This window comes from Narcine bancroftii, chromosome 1, assembly GCF_036971445.1.
Source record: "Narcine bancroftii isolate sNarBan1 chromosome 1, sNarBan1.hap1, whole genome shotgun sequence".
Lineage (NCBI taxonomy): Eukaryota > Metazoa > Chordata > Chondrichthyes > Torpediniformes > Narcinidae > Narcine > Narcine bancroftii.
Window position 1 is genome coordinate 487,390,129 of NC_091469.1, and position 16,192 is coordinate 487,406,320.

The window sequence follows — 16,192 nt, forward strand, 5'->3', positions numbered from 1 at the left end:
GCACTGCCAGACTGACCACCTGCAAATTGGAGGAACACCACCACATGTTGTGTCTGGGCACCATCCAACCGGATGACATTAACATCGACCTCCAATTTTTGTTAGAAACCACCCAACCCCACCCACCACCCCCCCCCCCATCTTCATCTTCCTGTCTTCTTTCCTCTAGCTCTCTCTCACTCTCTTCCCTCTGTCTCCTTGCACAAAGCCAAAATAGATTCTCATCTTTCCTCTTATCCAATGAGCACCTTTTGGTTGTTAAGTCTGGACTCCTCCCCTTCTTCCCCCTCAATTTCTAGTCTTTAATAAAGGCACCTTCCTGATTTTTGCTTATACCTTGAAGGGCCCTGGCGCGTAACATCGGTAACAAATCTCTACCTCCCATGGCTGCTGCAAGACCAGCAGACCTTCCTCCAGCATTGACTGTGTGTTCTTACTACAATCTCAGCATCTGCAGACTTTTGTGTTTCACACCAATAGATTCTCCACACCCCACTCCCACCCATCAGGCTTTTGAAAGAACCCCACCACAGAGCTCTCAGCACAAACTGATCTTTCACCTTGACACTATACCCTGTAAAGGTGCACTTGTTCTTCTACCTTGGACGGCTCTGGTAACGTTGGAGATGACTTGCTGGACTTTTCGCGGAATGAACTCTTCTCTCACTATTACCGGATATGTCTGCCTTCTTCCACCAATGTGGCTTCCCTCCACCGCTCTCAACCCAGCCCTCACCTGCATCTCCTGGCTCCCGGACGCAACCAACATAGTATTTCCCATATCCTCACCTACTACCATCTACATCCAACACATCATCTACACAAATATCCGACACTTACTCCAGGATCCCACCACCAGACACATTTTTTCTTCTTCCCTCTCAGCCTTCTGCAGGGTCCGCTCCCTCCGCGATTCCCTCGTGCCCTCATCCCACCCCACACATCACCCATCTCTCCTAACCTTGCCTCGTAAGACTGGTTTCTGGTTATTTTAAAGGTATTATTACCTGACATTAAAAAAATAATCTTGAACCTGGTTTACAGCGAACAACAGAACTAGAGGGAGTTTCCTTGCCATTTGGGGAAGCTGAAGTTTAAGGTCACATGAGACTCAGCGTATATCACAGCTGAGAACTCGGGTTCCTAGAGTGGCCAAAACTAAACCCAACCCAACCTAACCTGCCCAACCAGCTGTGTTTCTCACTGCACAGATGCTCCCTGACCTACTCAAATTGTCAACCCTCTCTGCAGCCATTTACTTTGCTTCCTATCATTCGACACCCTTTCTTAATTTCTCCATGGAGATATCTTGATACTAACAGGGAGGGACATCCATGGGCAGACAGCAAAGGCTACAAAAATTCTCAACAGTGTTCTTAAATAACAGGGTGTGAAAGCTCTGGAGAGAGTGCAGAGGAGACTCACCAGGATTTTGCCTCGACGGGAGAACGTGTCTTATCAAGCAAGGTTGACAGAGCCGGGGCTTCTCTCTTTGGAGCGACGAAGGATGAGGGAGGACTTATTTGGAAGTGCATGAGATTATGAGTAGCACAGACAGGGTTGATAGCCAGCACCTTTTCCCCCCAGACCATCTGTTTAATGCGAGTGGAGGAAAGTTGGCAGGGGGAAGTCAGAGGCAAGTTTTCAAGATTGCCTTATTACATTTAATAGTAGAGAACATGCAATATTACACAAAACTTCCTGCTGTAAATTGCCTGGAATGCATTGCTGGAGGCTGGTAGAATAGGGACATTTAGAAGACTCTGAGTCACATGGATGTAAGACAAAATAGAGGGCTATGGGTGTGAGGTAGGGAAGGGTTAGATTGTTCAGGAGGTCAGCACAACATCGTGGGCTGAAGGGCCTATACTGTGCTGGAATGTTCCATCTTCTAGTACTTTAAAGAATTAGCTATTAGACATAGGATCAGAATTAGGCCATTCGGCCCATCAAGTCTGCCCGCCATTCCATCATGGCTGATTTATTATCCTTTTAACCCTTCTCATGCCTTCATCCTGTAACCCTGGAATTCCTTCCTGATCAAGAACCTACCTAACCCCAATGACTTGGCCTCCACAGCCACCCACAGCAACGAGATCCACAGATTCACCGCCTTCTGGGTAAAGAAGTTCCTCCTCATCTCTGTTCCAAAGGGACGTTTTTGTATCGAGGCTGTGCCCCCAGCCCCAGATCCTTCCCCCCACACCGTTGGAAATATCCTCTCCACATCCACTCTATCCAGGCCTCTCAGTATTCGATGGGTTTCAATTAGAATTTTTAATTCTTTTATTTAACTTTTTAAAAAATTTTAAATTTAGACATACAGCTCATTAAGAGGCCCTTTCAGCCCACGATTCCGTGCCACCCAATTACACCAAATTGACCGACAACACCCGAAGATTTTGAACGGTGGGAGTAAACCAGAGCACCTAGAGGAAGCCCATGGAGACAAGGGGAGAACATAAAAACTCCTTAGTGTAGGTTTCAAACCCTGGTCTCAATCGCTGGCACTGTAACAGCATGGCACGAACTGCTACACCAACCGTACCGCCCCTTCACCTGCTCCCCCCCCCCCCCCCCCCCCGTTCTTCTAAACTCCTGTGAGAGCAATCCCAGGGTCTTCAAATATTCGCCATATGAAAACCCTTTCAGTCAGGGACCATTCATGTCAACCTCTTCTGGACCATCTCCATCTCATCCTTCCTAAGATAAGAAGCCCAAAACTGCTCTCACTATTGCAAGTGTGGCTTGACCAACACTTTATAAAAGCAGAGATTCGAGGTTGAGACTTTCTATTTTCTCCCTTTAGAAATGAATGCTAGCTCTCCATTTGCTTTCCTTACCACCGACTCTACATGCAAGTTGACCTTCACGAGGACTCCCAAGTCCCTCTGAATAAAGGCGCAGGCTATTTTCTAAATGGACTGTTTGCCCGTTTAGTAAATCAGTCTACACCTTTATTCCTTCCACCAAAGTACATCATTGTTATGAGCCCAAAGGACTGAAAAACGAGCAGCAACAGAAATTCACCAAGACAACGGCTACTTAAACAAAACTGGTTTTCTTTTCTTTACACAGAATTTACCCAATACTTAACTTGTTACTATCAACTTAGCTTAACCGCACCCCCCCCCTTCTAATTCTAAGTATTGTTTGTGCATTCAGGAAAGTTCTTGGTTTCACCGTCCAATCACTCACTGTTCACTTCTCCAAGTTCATTGGCATCAGGCAATCTTCCACACTGGGCACAGGATTAAACAGATATTATATTCACCAGGCAGTGGTGCTTTAACCTAAGTGGTTACAACTCAGGAAGGTCTTTGTTGGTTTCAGAGAAATATTCATTGTTCGTCGGACACACAAACTGATCTCCTTCAATCAGCAACTGAAGTGTCCTACTGAAGAAACTTGCCCCCTCTTGGGTTTTTCCAGGTTTCCACAAGGAGTTCTTTTTCCTCCATTCCAGGAGAAACACAATAACCAGCCACAACCTCTGTAATTGACTAGAGCTTTAGAACAGGCTGAACTCAGAACTCAAAGCCCATCTTGAAATGGGGATCGTGCGGCAGGCAGGTCTGCCAACTTGAAGCCTTCACCACAAACTGCTGCAGAATGCTCTCTGTCCCTCTCTGTTTGCAAAATCACATGGCCCCACTTAGGACAACAAACTTCAACCAGAAATTTAAAACTTTGGCACCAGTCTCGCAGCAAAGGATTTCTCAGTTCTTGAGCCTGGACACTGTTCAAACATGCTGGTCCATTAAGACTGACTTGTTCTAGATAATAATCTAGGCCATCCATACAAATTAAATTATCAGCCATTAATGAAGAAATTACAAGATGACTTAGAACATTGGAAAGATTTACCACTAACACTGATAGGGAGGGTAAATTGCATTAAAATGAATACCTTCCCAAGGATACAATACCTATTTCAATCGTTACCAATTCCCTTAACAGAGAAATTCTTCAATGAACTAAAGAGAATAATAAGGAAATTCTTATGGAAAGAGGGGAAACTGAGGATGATAAATTAGATGGCGTTAGATAAATTAACAGAGGTACAAACAAGGTGGTTTGCAGCTACCAAACTTTAAAAATTATTATACAGCAGCACAATTCTATCAGACTTTTATCAGACAAGGGAAAAACCAGATTGGACCAAGATAGACCTAGATAAAATAGAGGAGAAGGTACCAGAACATATACTTTATAAGTGGGATGAAAAGCTGCTGCAATATAGTTCACCATTTACTCAACATATGGAAGAAGATTCAGGTAGATGAAAAAAAAACAAATTGCCAACTACCAAAATTATTAATGACGCAAAATCAACTAATCCCTTTCACAATAGATAACCTTTCCTTTAGAGAATGGGAGAGAAAAGGAATTAAAAGAATAGAAAATTGTTTTTTGGGAAATAAATTATTATCTTTTGAACAAATGAAGTATAAATATGGTATAACTCACGGTACAATGTTTGCATACCACCAACTGAAAACCTACTTGAAGGACAAATTGGGAAACAGACTGAGGTTACCAGAAGGAAGCAGCTTTGAATATTTGATTACGGACACCATGATAATTAAAAGATTTATAACAAACATGTACATCAAGCTGCAAGAGAAAGAAATTGATGAAATAAGCTGTAAACCCAAACAAAAGTGGGAAAAAGATCTAAACAAAGATAAAAATGAAATATGGGAAATGTTATGTTCTGGAACTATGAAGAATATAATAAACATGAGGTTACGCATGATACAATATAATTGATTACACAGGTTATATATCACGCCCCAAAAGTTAAATAAATGAGACCCAACAGTATCAGACAGATGTTTTCGCTGTAAGAAGGAAACGGGAACAACAGTACATGCAATTTGGGCGTGTGAGAAAGTGGAAATGTTTTGGGAAGATCTAAACCAGGTATTAAATAAAATCACAAAAAGCAACATCCCAAAAAATCCAGAGATCTTTCTTCTAAGTAATATAAGAAGTAAAGAATTAGGCCTCAAACTGGATGAAGCGCAACAAAGATTTATTATGATATCTCTTAGCTGTAGCAAAAAAATGTATAATGTCAACTTGGAAATCGGAAGAGAGCCTGAGAGTACAGCAATGGTACATGGAAATGAATAAATGTTTTCCATTGGAAAAAATAACATATAATTTAAAAAATAAAGTCACATTATTTGAACAAATTTGGGAATCGTACATGGAACATAGCTGAGAGGGCCTACCGCGGACCTCCACCCCCTAAAATAGAATGAGAAGACGACGAAATGAACTGACCCAGTGTGTAACAGTAGATGACACAATTTTCTTGTTTATTTTCATTGTGTGATGACATTGCTTAATGTATATGTTGAGCGTTTAATGGGTTTGGAGGGGGGTGGGAAGGAGAGAGGGAAGAGAGGGGGAAAATGGGGAGAAAATGACTGTATATTCAAGAGGGAAATGTTTATGTGTATTTTGATTAATATGGTTCAAAGTGCGAAAAATAAAATTTTTTTTAAAAAGACTGACTTGTGAAACTCTCACAAGCCCTTCCATTGTTTCTGCAAAGCCAATTGCAGACATGAAGTCTACTACGCTTCCATGGCAAATGAGATGTTTGTGAAATATGACCTGATAACTATACTTCACAATCTTACCCTTTTAAGATCTATTTCATCATCATTTTATTAACTTGTTTTGTAATAATGATCACAAACTTTGTACTCCATCTGTTCGTTCCTTGCCCAATCTTCTAAGTTCCGATGAGTACAGGCCAAGAGCCGTCAAACGCTTCTCATATAATCCTTTCATTCCCAGAATCATCCTTGTGAACCTCCTCTGAACCCTCTCCAACATCAGCACATCCTTCCTTAAATGAGGAGCCCAAAACTGTTCCCCATATCCCAAGTGAGGTCTGACCAGAGCCTTTTAAAGCCTCAACATCACATCCCTGCTCTTGTATTCGATTCCTCTTCACCACCGACCCAATCTGCAAGTTTACCTTCAGGCCATGCTGCACAAGGACTCCCTTTGCACCTGGGAATTTTCAATCATCTTACCCTTTTAAAAAGTTTCTACCAAAGTGCATGACTGGACACGCTCGGACGTATTTTGTCTGCCCATTGTCTTTCTGCAGCCTCCGTTTCCTCTACACTACCTACTCCTCCACCTACCTTTGTATTGTCTGCAAACGTGGCCACAAAGCCATTTGTTCCAAAATCCAAATAATTGACACACAAAGTAAAAAGAAGCAGCCCCAACACCGAACTCAGTCGAACACCAATAGCAACTGACAGCCAACCAGAACAAGATCCCTGTATTCCAAATCTCTGTTTCCTGTCAATCAGCCAATGCTCTACCCAGGCTAGTCTGTTTCCTGTCCTACCATGGGCTCTTACCTTGTTAAGTAGCCTTATGTATGGCACCTTATCAATGGCTTTCTGAAAATCCAAATGCACAACGTCCACTGCATCTCCTTTATCCAGCCTGCTGGTCACTTCTTCAAAGAATTCCAATAGGTTTGTCTGGCACGATTTTCCCTCAAGGAAATAACGTTGGCTTTGGCCTATCTTGTCGTGTGGTCCACGACCTCATCCCTGACAATCGGCTCCAACGTCTTCCCAAATACTGACATCAGGCTAACCAGTCAATAAATTTCCTTTCCGCTGCCTCCCTCCCGGACATTTTCGATTTTCCAGACCGCCAGGACCATTCCAGAGTCCATTGTATCGATTAGGTAGGTACCAAGGGAATGATCGGTGGTAAGGGAAACATGCTGAGAGAGACACGGAGCAAGCGGTGCACATGTACATGAGGAATTAAGGATTGGGATATGTTTAAACTTGTTTGCAGCTTTGAACTACCTAATTTCATCTTAACCAGCTTTATTACGTGCATAAGGGTCCATAGGAACTGACTTATAGCACCTGTTAAATGGCTTAATGAATTTTATTATCTGCACATTGGTCACAAATTATGCGTACAATGGCTGCAGAGGATTTGACAGCGCCGTTCTGATTACTGCCCGCTGAGCTGATCAAGGCTGAGGTGCTCAAGACTGAGACTGGACATACCAGCAGCACAAGGTAGTCGTGAACCCCGAATCAAGGGTGTCTGGCCAAAATATGCAAGTGTACCTGACCACTGATGTTTCAGAAGCAGCCTCGGACCCTTGATCGGGGTTCACTTGGTTAGAGATATCTCAATGAGACTCTGAATATCAACTGAGCAAAGCAAGCTTATGAATGGAACCAAAGAACAATGCAGCAATGAAATAGACCCATTCGGCCCTTCTAGTCTGTGCTGTTCCATTATTCTGCCTTGTCCCACTGACCTGCACCCAGTCCATAGCCTTCCATACCTCTCCCCTCCATGTACCTGTCCAAATTCTTCAATGTTAAAATTGAGCCCGCATTCAGCTGACAGCTCATTCTAGACTCCCACCACTCTCTGGGTGAAGGAGTTTCCCCCTTTCACTATTAACCCATTTCCTCTGTTTGTATCTCACCTACCCTCAATGGAAAAGCCTATCTACATTTACTCTGTCTGCCCCCTCAATTTTAAATACCTCGATCAAATCTCCCCTCATTCCTCAATGCTCCAGGGAATAAAGTCCTGACCTGTTTAACTCAGTTCCTGATGATCGGGCAACATCCTAGTGAACCTTCTCTGCACCCTTTCTATCTTACTGATATCATTCCTGTAGTTAGGTGACCAAACCTGAACACAATATTCCAAATTTGGCTTCAGCAAGTTCAACATCTCAACTCCTCTACTCAATACTTTGATTTATGAAGGCCAACATGCCAAAAGCTCTCTTTACACCTGTGGCACCACTTTCAAGTTTGAAGTTGGTTGGGTCTGAAGTTATTCCCAATGTCTGAACCGAGAAAAGGACGAAGCTCCACATACGTGTATGACAATAATCCCATTGAGGGTGGCATAGTTGGCTCCTCGATTAGCGCAACGCCTTTACAGTGATCAGGACTGGGGTTCAAGTCCCGTGCTTTCTGTGAGGAGCTTGTACGTTTTCCCCCCCCCAAGGATCCAGTATCCTTCCACCGTTTGAAACACAGAGGTTATAGGGTTAATTGGGTGTAAATTGGGCGGCACGGGCTCATGGGCTGAAATGGCCTGTTACCATGCTGTATGTCTGAATTAAAAAATTCTCAGGTGAGACTGAAAGTCTACTTACCAGTTGGTCTATTCAGAGTCCTCCTCTCAATCAAGAGGGTTTCAGCTGCCCCAATGTTATATTCCTTCATTTGTTCAAAGTCAAGGATGTAGGGCTTGTTGTCAAACATCACGTCCACCTTCTTCTGCTTCTGTTGAAACGCTTTCTCCATGAAAGCATTGGCTTTCGACGTGTAAGGAATGGCTACTCCCTGCTGGCTGTGCCTCACCCACTGGGCCACCTGGGCTACAGAGGCCTCTTCAGTCGCTGCCTCCTGGTCCCCGACGACCCAGTCCACCAGCCAGTTGACTCTCTCCGCGGCGGCCTCGACATAGGGCCTGAACCCACACAACACAAGTTGCCTCCCTCGTCTGTCGATGGCAACAGCGTGCTTCCACTGGAGGTACTCCAGATAACTCCTGTGATCGCTGGGGAGGTCTTGGAAGCAGGTGTGCCACACAAACTTCTCGCACACCAGCGACTCGACCATCCGCTCCAATTCACCCTTTAGCTGGTCAAAATCCAGCTCGGCACTTCCGTAGATGGTCATGTGGGCAGTATTGGAGGCAAGGATGGCGTCGGCCATGGACAGCTTGATGGCCTCTTCCAGCCCAGAGGTCTCGATGCTCAACACCTGGGCTGTGCGCTCCCGGTCGCTGCCCTCTGGACTGATATCCATCTTAGAAAGTTTGAGGGCTTTCTGAAAATCTTCCTCCTCTTTGGAATGCAGTCGCCTGCTGTCCATGGAGTACTGGAGGGCAAGGTACAACTGGGCATCGTCATCAGAATCCACCAGTTCAGAGGTCACCCCACATGCGTTGTTGTTCTTGTCGTCGTCTCCCTCCTCCAGCTGCCAGATGCCATTGTCAAGGGGACCTTCCTCTAGACCATTCCCCCAAGGGTCTGTGTAGATATCTTCCTCGTCCGAATCATTCTCACTGCCACCTGCCGTTCTTCGGGAAGTCACCATGGTCCCAACTTTCCCCTTCCTTTCCTGATCAGTGTCTTTGATGGATGCAAGCAAAGTTCGGATCTTGTCTGCAAACAGAAATAACTTTTTAGATTCATTTTTCTGCCAAGTAGTAGTCACCTGATGTCATAAGATGGGCAATATTCAATTTTGTTGTCACATATCCAGAGGAAATCTCTGCTTTTCCCCAGAGGGTGGTAAGTCTCTGGAACATGCTACTCGTTGAAGCAGTGGAGGCGACCTCAGTAAACATATTTAAGGATACATTTTTACATAGTAGGGGTATTAGGGGATGTGGGGATAAAGCAGGTAGCTGGAGATAAGCCTATCATCAGATCAGAACATTGCAGCACAGAAGCAGGCCCCTTCGGCCCTTCTAGTCCATGCTGAACCATTTTTCTGCTAGTCCCACTGACCTGCACCCAGTCCATATCCCCTCTGTAATGGAAGATTCTAACCTGTTTTTTTTAATTTGCAGCTCTGGGTTCTGCAAGGCTGAGAACCTGCTTGTGTTTTAGAATCAGCTGACATAAGCTAAATTCCACCGAGGGACCAGAGATGCAGTTGTCTTCCTGTACTGTGCGAGGGTGGGGGCAAGAATAATAAAATCAAGAGATTAAACATGTGGCTGAGGGAATGGTGCAGAGTGCAGGGATTCAGGTTCATTGACCATTGGGATCTCTTCTGGGGAAGACGGGACCTATATAGGAGGGATGGTTTACACCTGAATGCGAAGGGGGCCAATATACTGGCAGTTAGGTTTAATAAAGCTGTCGGAGCTGATTTAAACTAATTTGGCAGGGGGAAGGGAACAGGACTGATAGGGAAGTAGATAGGAGAGAGAATATAGGGGTGGTTCCGATAGACGGTGAAACAATAAGGAATAAGGGAACTAAAAGTGATAGGAGAATAAGAACGAATGAACCAAGAACCAAGGTGGAGGGAGAAAGGAGGTATGGCATCAAGGTATTGTGTATGAATGCAAGGAGTGTAAGGAATAAAATGGATGAGCTTGAGGCGCAAATGGCGATGGGAGGTTATGACATTGTCGGAATAACGGAGACATGGCTGCGGGAAGGGCAGGATTGGGAAATAAATGTTCCAGGGTACACGTCCTTTAGAAAGGACAGAAAGTTAAGAAGAGGAGGTGGGGTAGCTCTGTTGGTAAGAAATGAGATTCAGACGTTTGAAAGGAAGGACATTGAAACAGGTGAGGTAGAGTCTGTTTGGATTGAATTAAGAAATTGCAAGGGCAAGAGGAATATAATGGGGGTCATTTACAGGCCTCCGAAAAGTAGCTCAGATATCGGTAGTAGTATAAATCAGGAATTAAGAGTGGCATGTCAAAGTGGTAGCAATACGGTAGTTATGGGGGACTTCAACATGAAGGTGGACTGGGATAATCAGACGGGGGCAGGAACACAAGAGAGCGAGTTTATAGAATGTCTACGAGATACTTTCTTGGAACAGCTAGTGGAGGAACCTACCAGGGAGAAGTCGATTCTGGACTGGGTGCTGTGCAGCGACGCAGACTTAATAAGTGACCTTGATGTAGGGGAGCCATTAGGGAATAGTGACCATGGTATGGTTACTTTTAAGCTGCAATTAGAAAGGGAAATGGAAAGGAAGTCGGAAGCATCTGTACTTCAGTTAAATAAAGGGAATTTTGCAGCTATGAGGGAGGAGCTATCCAAAATAAAATGGGAAGATACACTAGCTGGGAGGACAACTGGGGAAAAATGGCAGGTTTTTATGGACATTTTTCACAGGATTCAGGACAAATTTATTCCAAAGTGGAGGAAAGGCTCTAGGAGATGCAAATGGCAGCCATGGCTAACTAATGAAATCAAGTGTAATATCAAATCCAAAGGGAGTAAGTATAGGATAGCGAAGCGGAGTGGGAAATTAGAGGATTGGGAAACCTTCAAGGAATATCAGAGGGTAACTAAGAAAGCCATAAGAGACGGGAAAATGAAGTACGAGAGGAAATTAGCAGATAATATTGCGGAGGATAGCAAAAGCTTTTTTAAGTATGTGAAGAGGAAGAAATTGGTTCGGTCTAAAATTGGCCCTTTGAAAATGGGCAAGGGTGAAATTATTACCGGAAACAAGGAGATGGCAGAGGAATTTAACAAATACTTTGCAAATGTCTTCACCAAGGAGGATATAGGTTATAGTCAGTTAGGGGGTAGTGGTCATGCGGTACCAAGAGACTTGGGGAACTTTACTGGGGAGGTAGGGGATCTAATGGATATCCGGATCCAGAAGCAGGAGGTTATGAGTAAATTGTTGGGACTGAGGGCTGATAAATCCCCAGGGTCCTTAAAGAGGTGGCTATGGAAATTGTGGAGGCACTGGTCGACATTTTCCAAAGTTCCATAGATTCCGGGGAGGTCCCTGAGGATTGGAGAGTGGCTGATGTGGTGCCGCTTTTTAAGAAAGGAGGGAGGGAGAAAACGGGAAATTATAGACCGGCTAGCCTGACATCAGTGGTGGGGAAGATATTGGAGTCCATCATAAAAGGAGTAATACCAGAACACTTAGGCAGAAATAATAGTATAAGGGCTAGTCAGCATGGATTCCTTAAGGGTAAGTCATGCTTGACCAACCTTCTGGAATTTTTCGAGGATGTGACAAAGAGGGTGGACTTGGGAGAGCCAGTGGATGTGGTGTATTTGGACTTCCAGAAGGCCTTTGATAAGGTACCGAACAGGAGTCTAGTGGGCAAGATCAGGGAGCATGGTATTGGAGGTAAGGTGCTGACATGGATAGGAAATTGGTTAAGAGATAGGAAACAAAGGGTTGGAGTGAATGGGTCTTTTTCAGAATGGCAGGATGTGACGAGTGGAGTGCCTCAGGGATCGGTGTTGGGTCCTCAGTTGTTTGTAGTTTATGTTGATGATTTGGATGAGGGGATTGTGAATAACATGAGCAAATTTGCAGATGACACTAAACTGGGTGGCGGTGTGGGGTGTGAGGAGGATGTAAAGAAAATGCAGAGGGACTTGGACAGGCTGGAGGAGTGGGCGGCTAAATGGAAGATGAATTTCAATGTGAACAAATGTGAGGTTATTCATTTTGGGGGGAGTAATAGGAAAGCTGAGTATTATTTAAATGGAGACAAGCTAGGGAGTGGGGAAGTGCAAATGGATCTGGGTGTACTTGTTCACCGGTCACTGAAGACTAGCATGCAGGTTCAGAAAGCTGTAAAGAAGGCAAATGGAATGTTGGCTTTCATAAAGAGGGGATTGGAGTATAGGAACAGAGACGCCCTTCTGCAGTTATGCAGGGCCCTGGTGAGACCCCACCTGGAGTATTGCGTCCAGTTCTGGTCTCCAAACTTGAGGAAGGACATACTAGCTATAGAGGGTGTGCAGCGCAGATTTACAAGGTTAGTTCCAGGGATGGCGGGGTTGACATATGCTGAAAGGCTAGAAAAACTGGACTTGTATCCATTGGAGTTTAGAAGGATGAGGGGGGACATGATTGAGGTATACAAAATTATCAGGGGGATAGACAAGGTGAAGTCTGATTACTTGTTCCCAATGATGGGGGAGACGAGGACTAGAGGGCATAGTTTAAGAATACAGGGGAGGCCCTTTTGGACGGAGATGAGAAAGCATTTTTTTACCCAGAGAAGTGTGAATCTGTGGAATGCTCTGCCACAGAGGGTGGTAGAGGCGGATTCGCTGACTACGTTCAAAAGAGAGTTAGATAAGACTCTTGTGGGTAACGGAGTTAAGGGTTATGGGGATAAGGCTGGAAAGGGGTACTGATGGTAATGATCAGCCATGATCTAAAATGGCGGTGCTGGCCCGACGGGCCAAATGGCCTACTCCAGCTCCTATTGTCTATTGTCTATTGACATGTGTGTACCAAGAACATTTAATCTTCCTGCTTGTTTTGGTCACAGACTGTCAGAGGCCTAGCCTTGATGCAAAATAAACCATTGTATTCAAAGTGATAAGCTAAAAATTATGTTATTCGTTAGTAGCCTAGCATGCTAGCTTGCTCGCTTATCTTTCTTGCTCTGCTGGGAATAGGTGCTTGGGTAAGCAGTTTTTGGGTAATATAAGCCATGGTCCCGCTGCTGAAGTTGGAGACTCTCCGAGAGGTGGAAACATCTCTCAGCAAGAAGAAGAACTTCTAGAGTCCAGCCAACGTCCCCGTCAGGGGAGGTGGAGAAGCTGCTACCAGTGCCCTGACAACCCACCACAAGTGTGCAGTTGTTGCCTCACTTTGGCAGTTGGGACCAGTCCAGGCGTTAATAAGTATAGTTGGGAAGGGCTTGCATATTGTAGTTTGAAATCAGCTTTTGAATTTGTAATAAACATTTGTATAAACTGAACTGCTCTCGGTGTGTGTGTCTATTTTCTTTCGGTAGCTCGAACACTGTGACCAATCTAAAACGAACAAAGTGAGAGGTACAAGTTTACCCAGGACACCCTCCAAACCCCTCCCATCCATGTAACTGCCCAAATTCATTTTAAATGTTAAAACTGACCCCACATTCACCACCTCAGCTGGCAGCTCGTTCCACACCCCCACAACTCTCTGTGTGAAGAAGTCCCCCCCTCATGTTCCCCCTAAACCATGTCCTCTGGTTTGTATCTCACCCACCCTCCATGGAAAAAGCCGACCTACATTTCCTCTGTCTGTCCCCCTTATCATTTTAAATTCCTCGATCAAATCACCCCTCATTCTTCTACGCTCCAGGGAATAAAGTCCTAACCTCTTCCTGGAACTCAGCTCCTGTTCTAGATAATATCCTTGCATATCTTCTCTGCACTCCTTCTAGTTTATTGTTATCTTTCCTGTAGTTAGGTGACTAAAACTGTGAGGGCAGAAAGATATTAAATGACGGAGCAGGCTCGATGGGCCAAAATGACCTACTCCCGCTCCTATTTCTTATCATAGTCTGTTTAGTGAGCAGGCCTGTTGGACATCTCATACAAAGTACAATGCCCGGAGATACAGAGTTAAACGTGAATGTGAAAATCTGCGGACACTGGGGTCAAGTGCAATACACAAACATGCCGGATAAACTTGGCAGGTCACACAGCATCCATGAGATCTAAAGGATAACTGAAGTTTCAGATAAAATGAAGGGAGAGGGGGCAACAGGGTGGCAGGTGATAGGGAGGAGGAGAGCACAGGCAGCAGAGGTCTTGGCAGCCTGTGTGATGGTCTGAGCTACTATGAAAACCCTCTGCATTTCCTTGTAGACTTGAGTGGCACAGTTCCCGTCCCAGACAGAGACCCACCCTGAGAGTATGTTGTTTACTAGGGTTCTCATTCAATAGGCAGAGGACTGACGCCAGCATGGAGTAGACGTGCACCAGGTCACGGTGGGACTGGTTGGCAAGTCAGTGCAGGTCAATGGACGGTTTGGCATCACTGTATGCTATTCTCCCCAGGATCCAGCCCACGGGCGGGAGGGTCATGTAAATGCACACCAGACAGCAGAGCTAGAATCTTAAACTCAAACAAACTGCTGGATAAACTGGGGATAGGGCGGGGGAAAACTAGCTAAGTAGCAGCAAGTACAAGGCAGATGTCTACACTCAGAAATGCATGCAACACATTAAAAGTCTCATCCTACCCTGGCCACACTCTCTTCACCCCCTCCCGTCAGGAAGAAGAGTCATGAGTATGAAATTATGCACCACCAGGGGTTCAAGGGCAGTTTCTGTTCTGCTGTTATCAGGCTCCTGAATGAACCCCACCACAGTTGCCTTTGCTCTGTTGCAACTGTAACTCTACACTGCGTTTTTTTCGCAGGACGCAAACCAAACCTTTTTATCTTTATGTCACTTCATGTGACGATAAGCTTGAACTTGACTCGGAGCCACGCAGCACAGAACAGACCATTCAGCCCAACCAACCATGCTAACCAAGCTGACATTTTGGGTTCATCCCATTCGCCTGCATTTGAGCCCGCATCCTTCGAACCCCATCCTAACCGTACATCTGTAGTGAAACATGGAAGTCGGTGGACAGTGTGATAGCAGTTAAAACGCAGAAATGCTGGAGGAACTTAGCCGGATTTGCAGCATACGTAGGAGGTAGGGATATCTTACCGACAATCAGGCCTCAACATCCCTTGACTGAAACATCAGTTATGTATCTTTACCTCCTATGGACGTTGTGAGACCTGGTGAGTTCCTCCAGCATTTGTGTTTTTGCTGTCCGTACATCTGTCCAAATGTCTTTTGGGAAATCATGGTTCCCTTGCCGCTCGTCCCAGATATGGTGACATTGGGTAGATTTATTGCAGAGATTGATAGGTTCTTGATCAGTCAGGGTGACAAAGGTGGGGGTTGAGTGGAAAAATAAAATCAGCCATGATTTGAATGATGAGGCAGATTGAATGGGCTGAATGTCTCAATTCTGCTCCCCCATTGTATAGATTGATGGCTGTGAAGCACGAACTGGATTTCCTTGCTGGGTGATTGCTTGCCTCTCATCTGTGAAAACTCAGACGTGCTTACCGAGATCTGGGGTGTCTTCCTTTGATGTGGTGATATCCGCTGGCTGCCCCCGCGACACCGGCAGCTCTGTGAAGGTGGAAAGGTATCTCTCGAACCTCGGCGTCCCCTGGTTCTTTTGGGTTTCCAGGGGGTGCTGTAGAGAGAAGGCAAGCCCAGGGTGAGACACGGTGAGGTGGGAGGGGGCGGGACACGTGCAGAGTGATCGCACGTGGGATGGCATTTCCACTGGAGTCACCAGCTAGGCACCGGATAGTAGATGGCACGGAGAGAATGGGCAGGACGGCAGGGCAAGAGGGCGACAAGGAGGGGCAATGGGTGACAGGGCAGCCAGATGGAGGGGAGGGGTGTGGGAAATTATGAAAACAGTACATGTATATCACATACAAAAAAATTCTCAGGTTTGCACAGAGCCCTCCAGAATGTTTAGAACAAAGACACTATTTTTCTTGATTTGCCCCTGTGCTCCTCAGTTTTGAATTTGTAATCAAACATTTCACGTGTAATTAAAGTCCACATTTCCAATTTTATTCTAAGGTTATTTGAATACATTTTGGTTTGCCA

General features: G+C 45.1%; 1 protein-coding gene across 12 annotated transcripts in view; it reads right to left on the bottom strand.

Moving 5' to 3' along the window:
* The window catches only part of LOC138751959 (protein mono-ADP-ribosyltransferase PARP10-like), a 73,956-nt gene that overhangs the window by 9,809 nt on the left and 47,955 nt on the right, over positions 1 to 16,192 (bottom strand). For 11 of the 12 annotated variants that reach the window (XR_011350291.1, XR_011350290.1, XM_069914983.1 and 8 more), the window contains 2 exons: positions 15,632 to 15,764; positions 8,192 to 9,208 (listed from right to left, as the gene is read on the bottom strand). Coding sequence is in view for 10 of the 12 variants with exons in the window: in XM_069914983.1 (XP_069771084.1) it covers positions 8,192 to 9,208; positions 15,632 to 15,764 (1,150 nt within the window). In the remaining 2 variants the exon portion in view is untranslated. Of the gene's footprint in view, positions 1 to 1,439; positions 1,593 to 8,191; positions 9,209 to 15,631; positions 15,765 to 16,192 lie in introns of those variants that run through there. The other variant, XM_069914987.1, reaches the window with a different exon arrangement.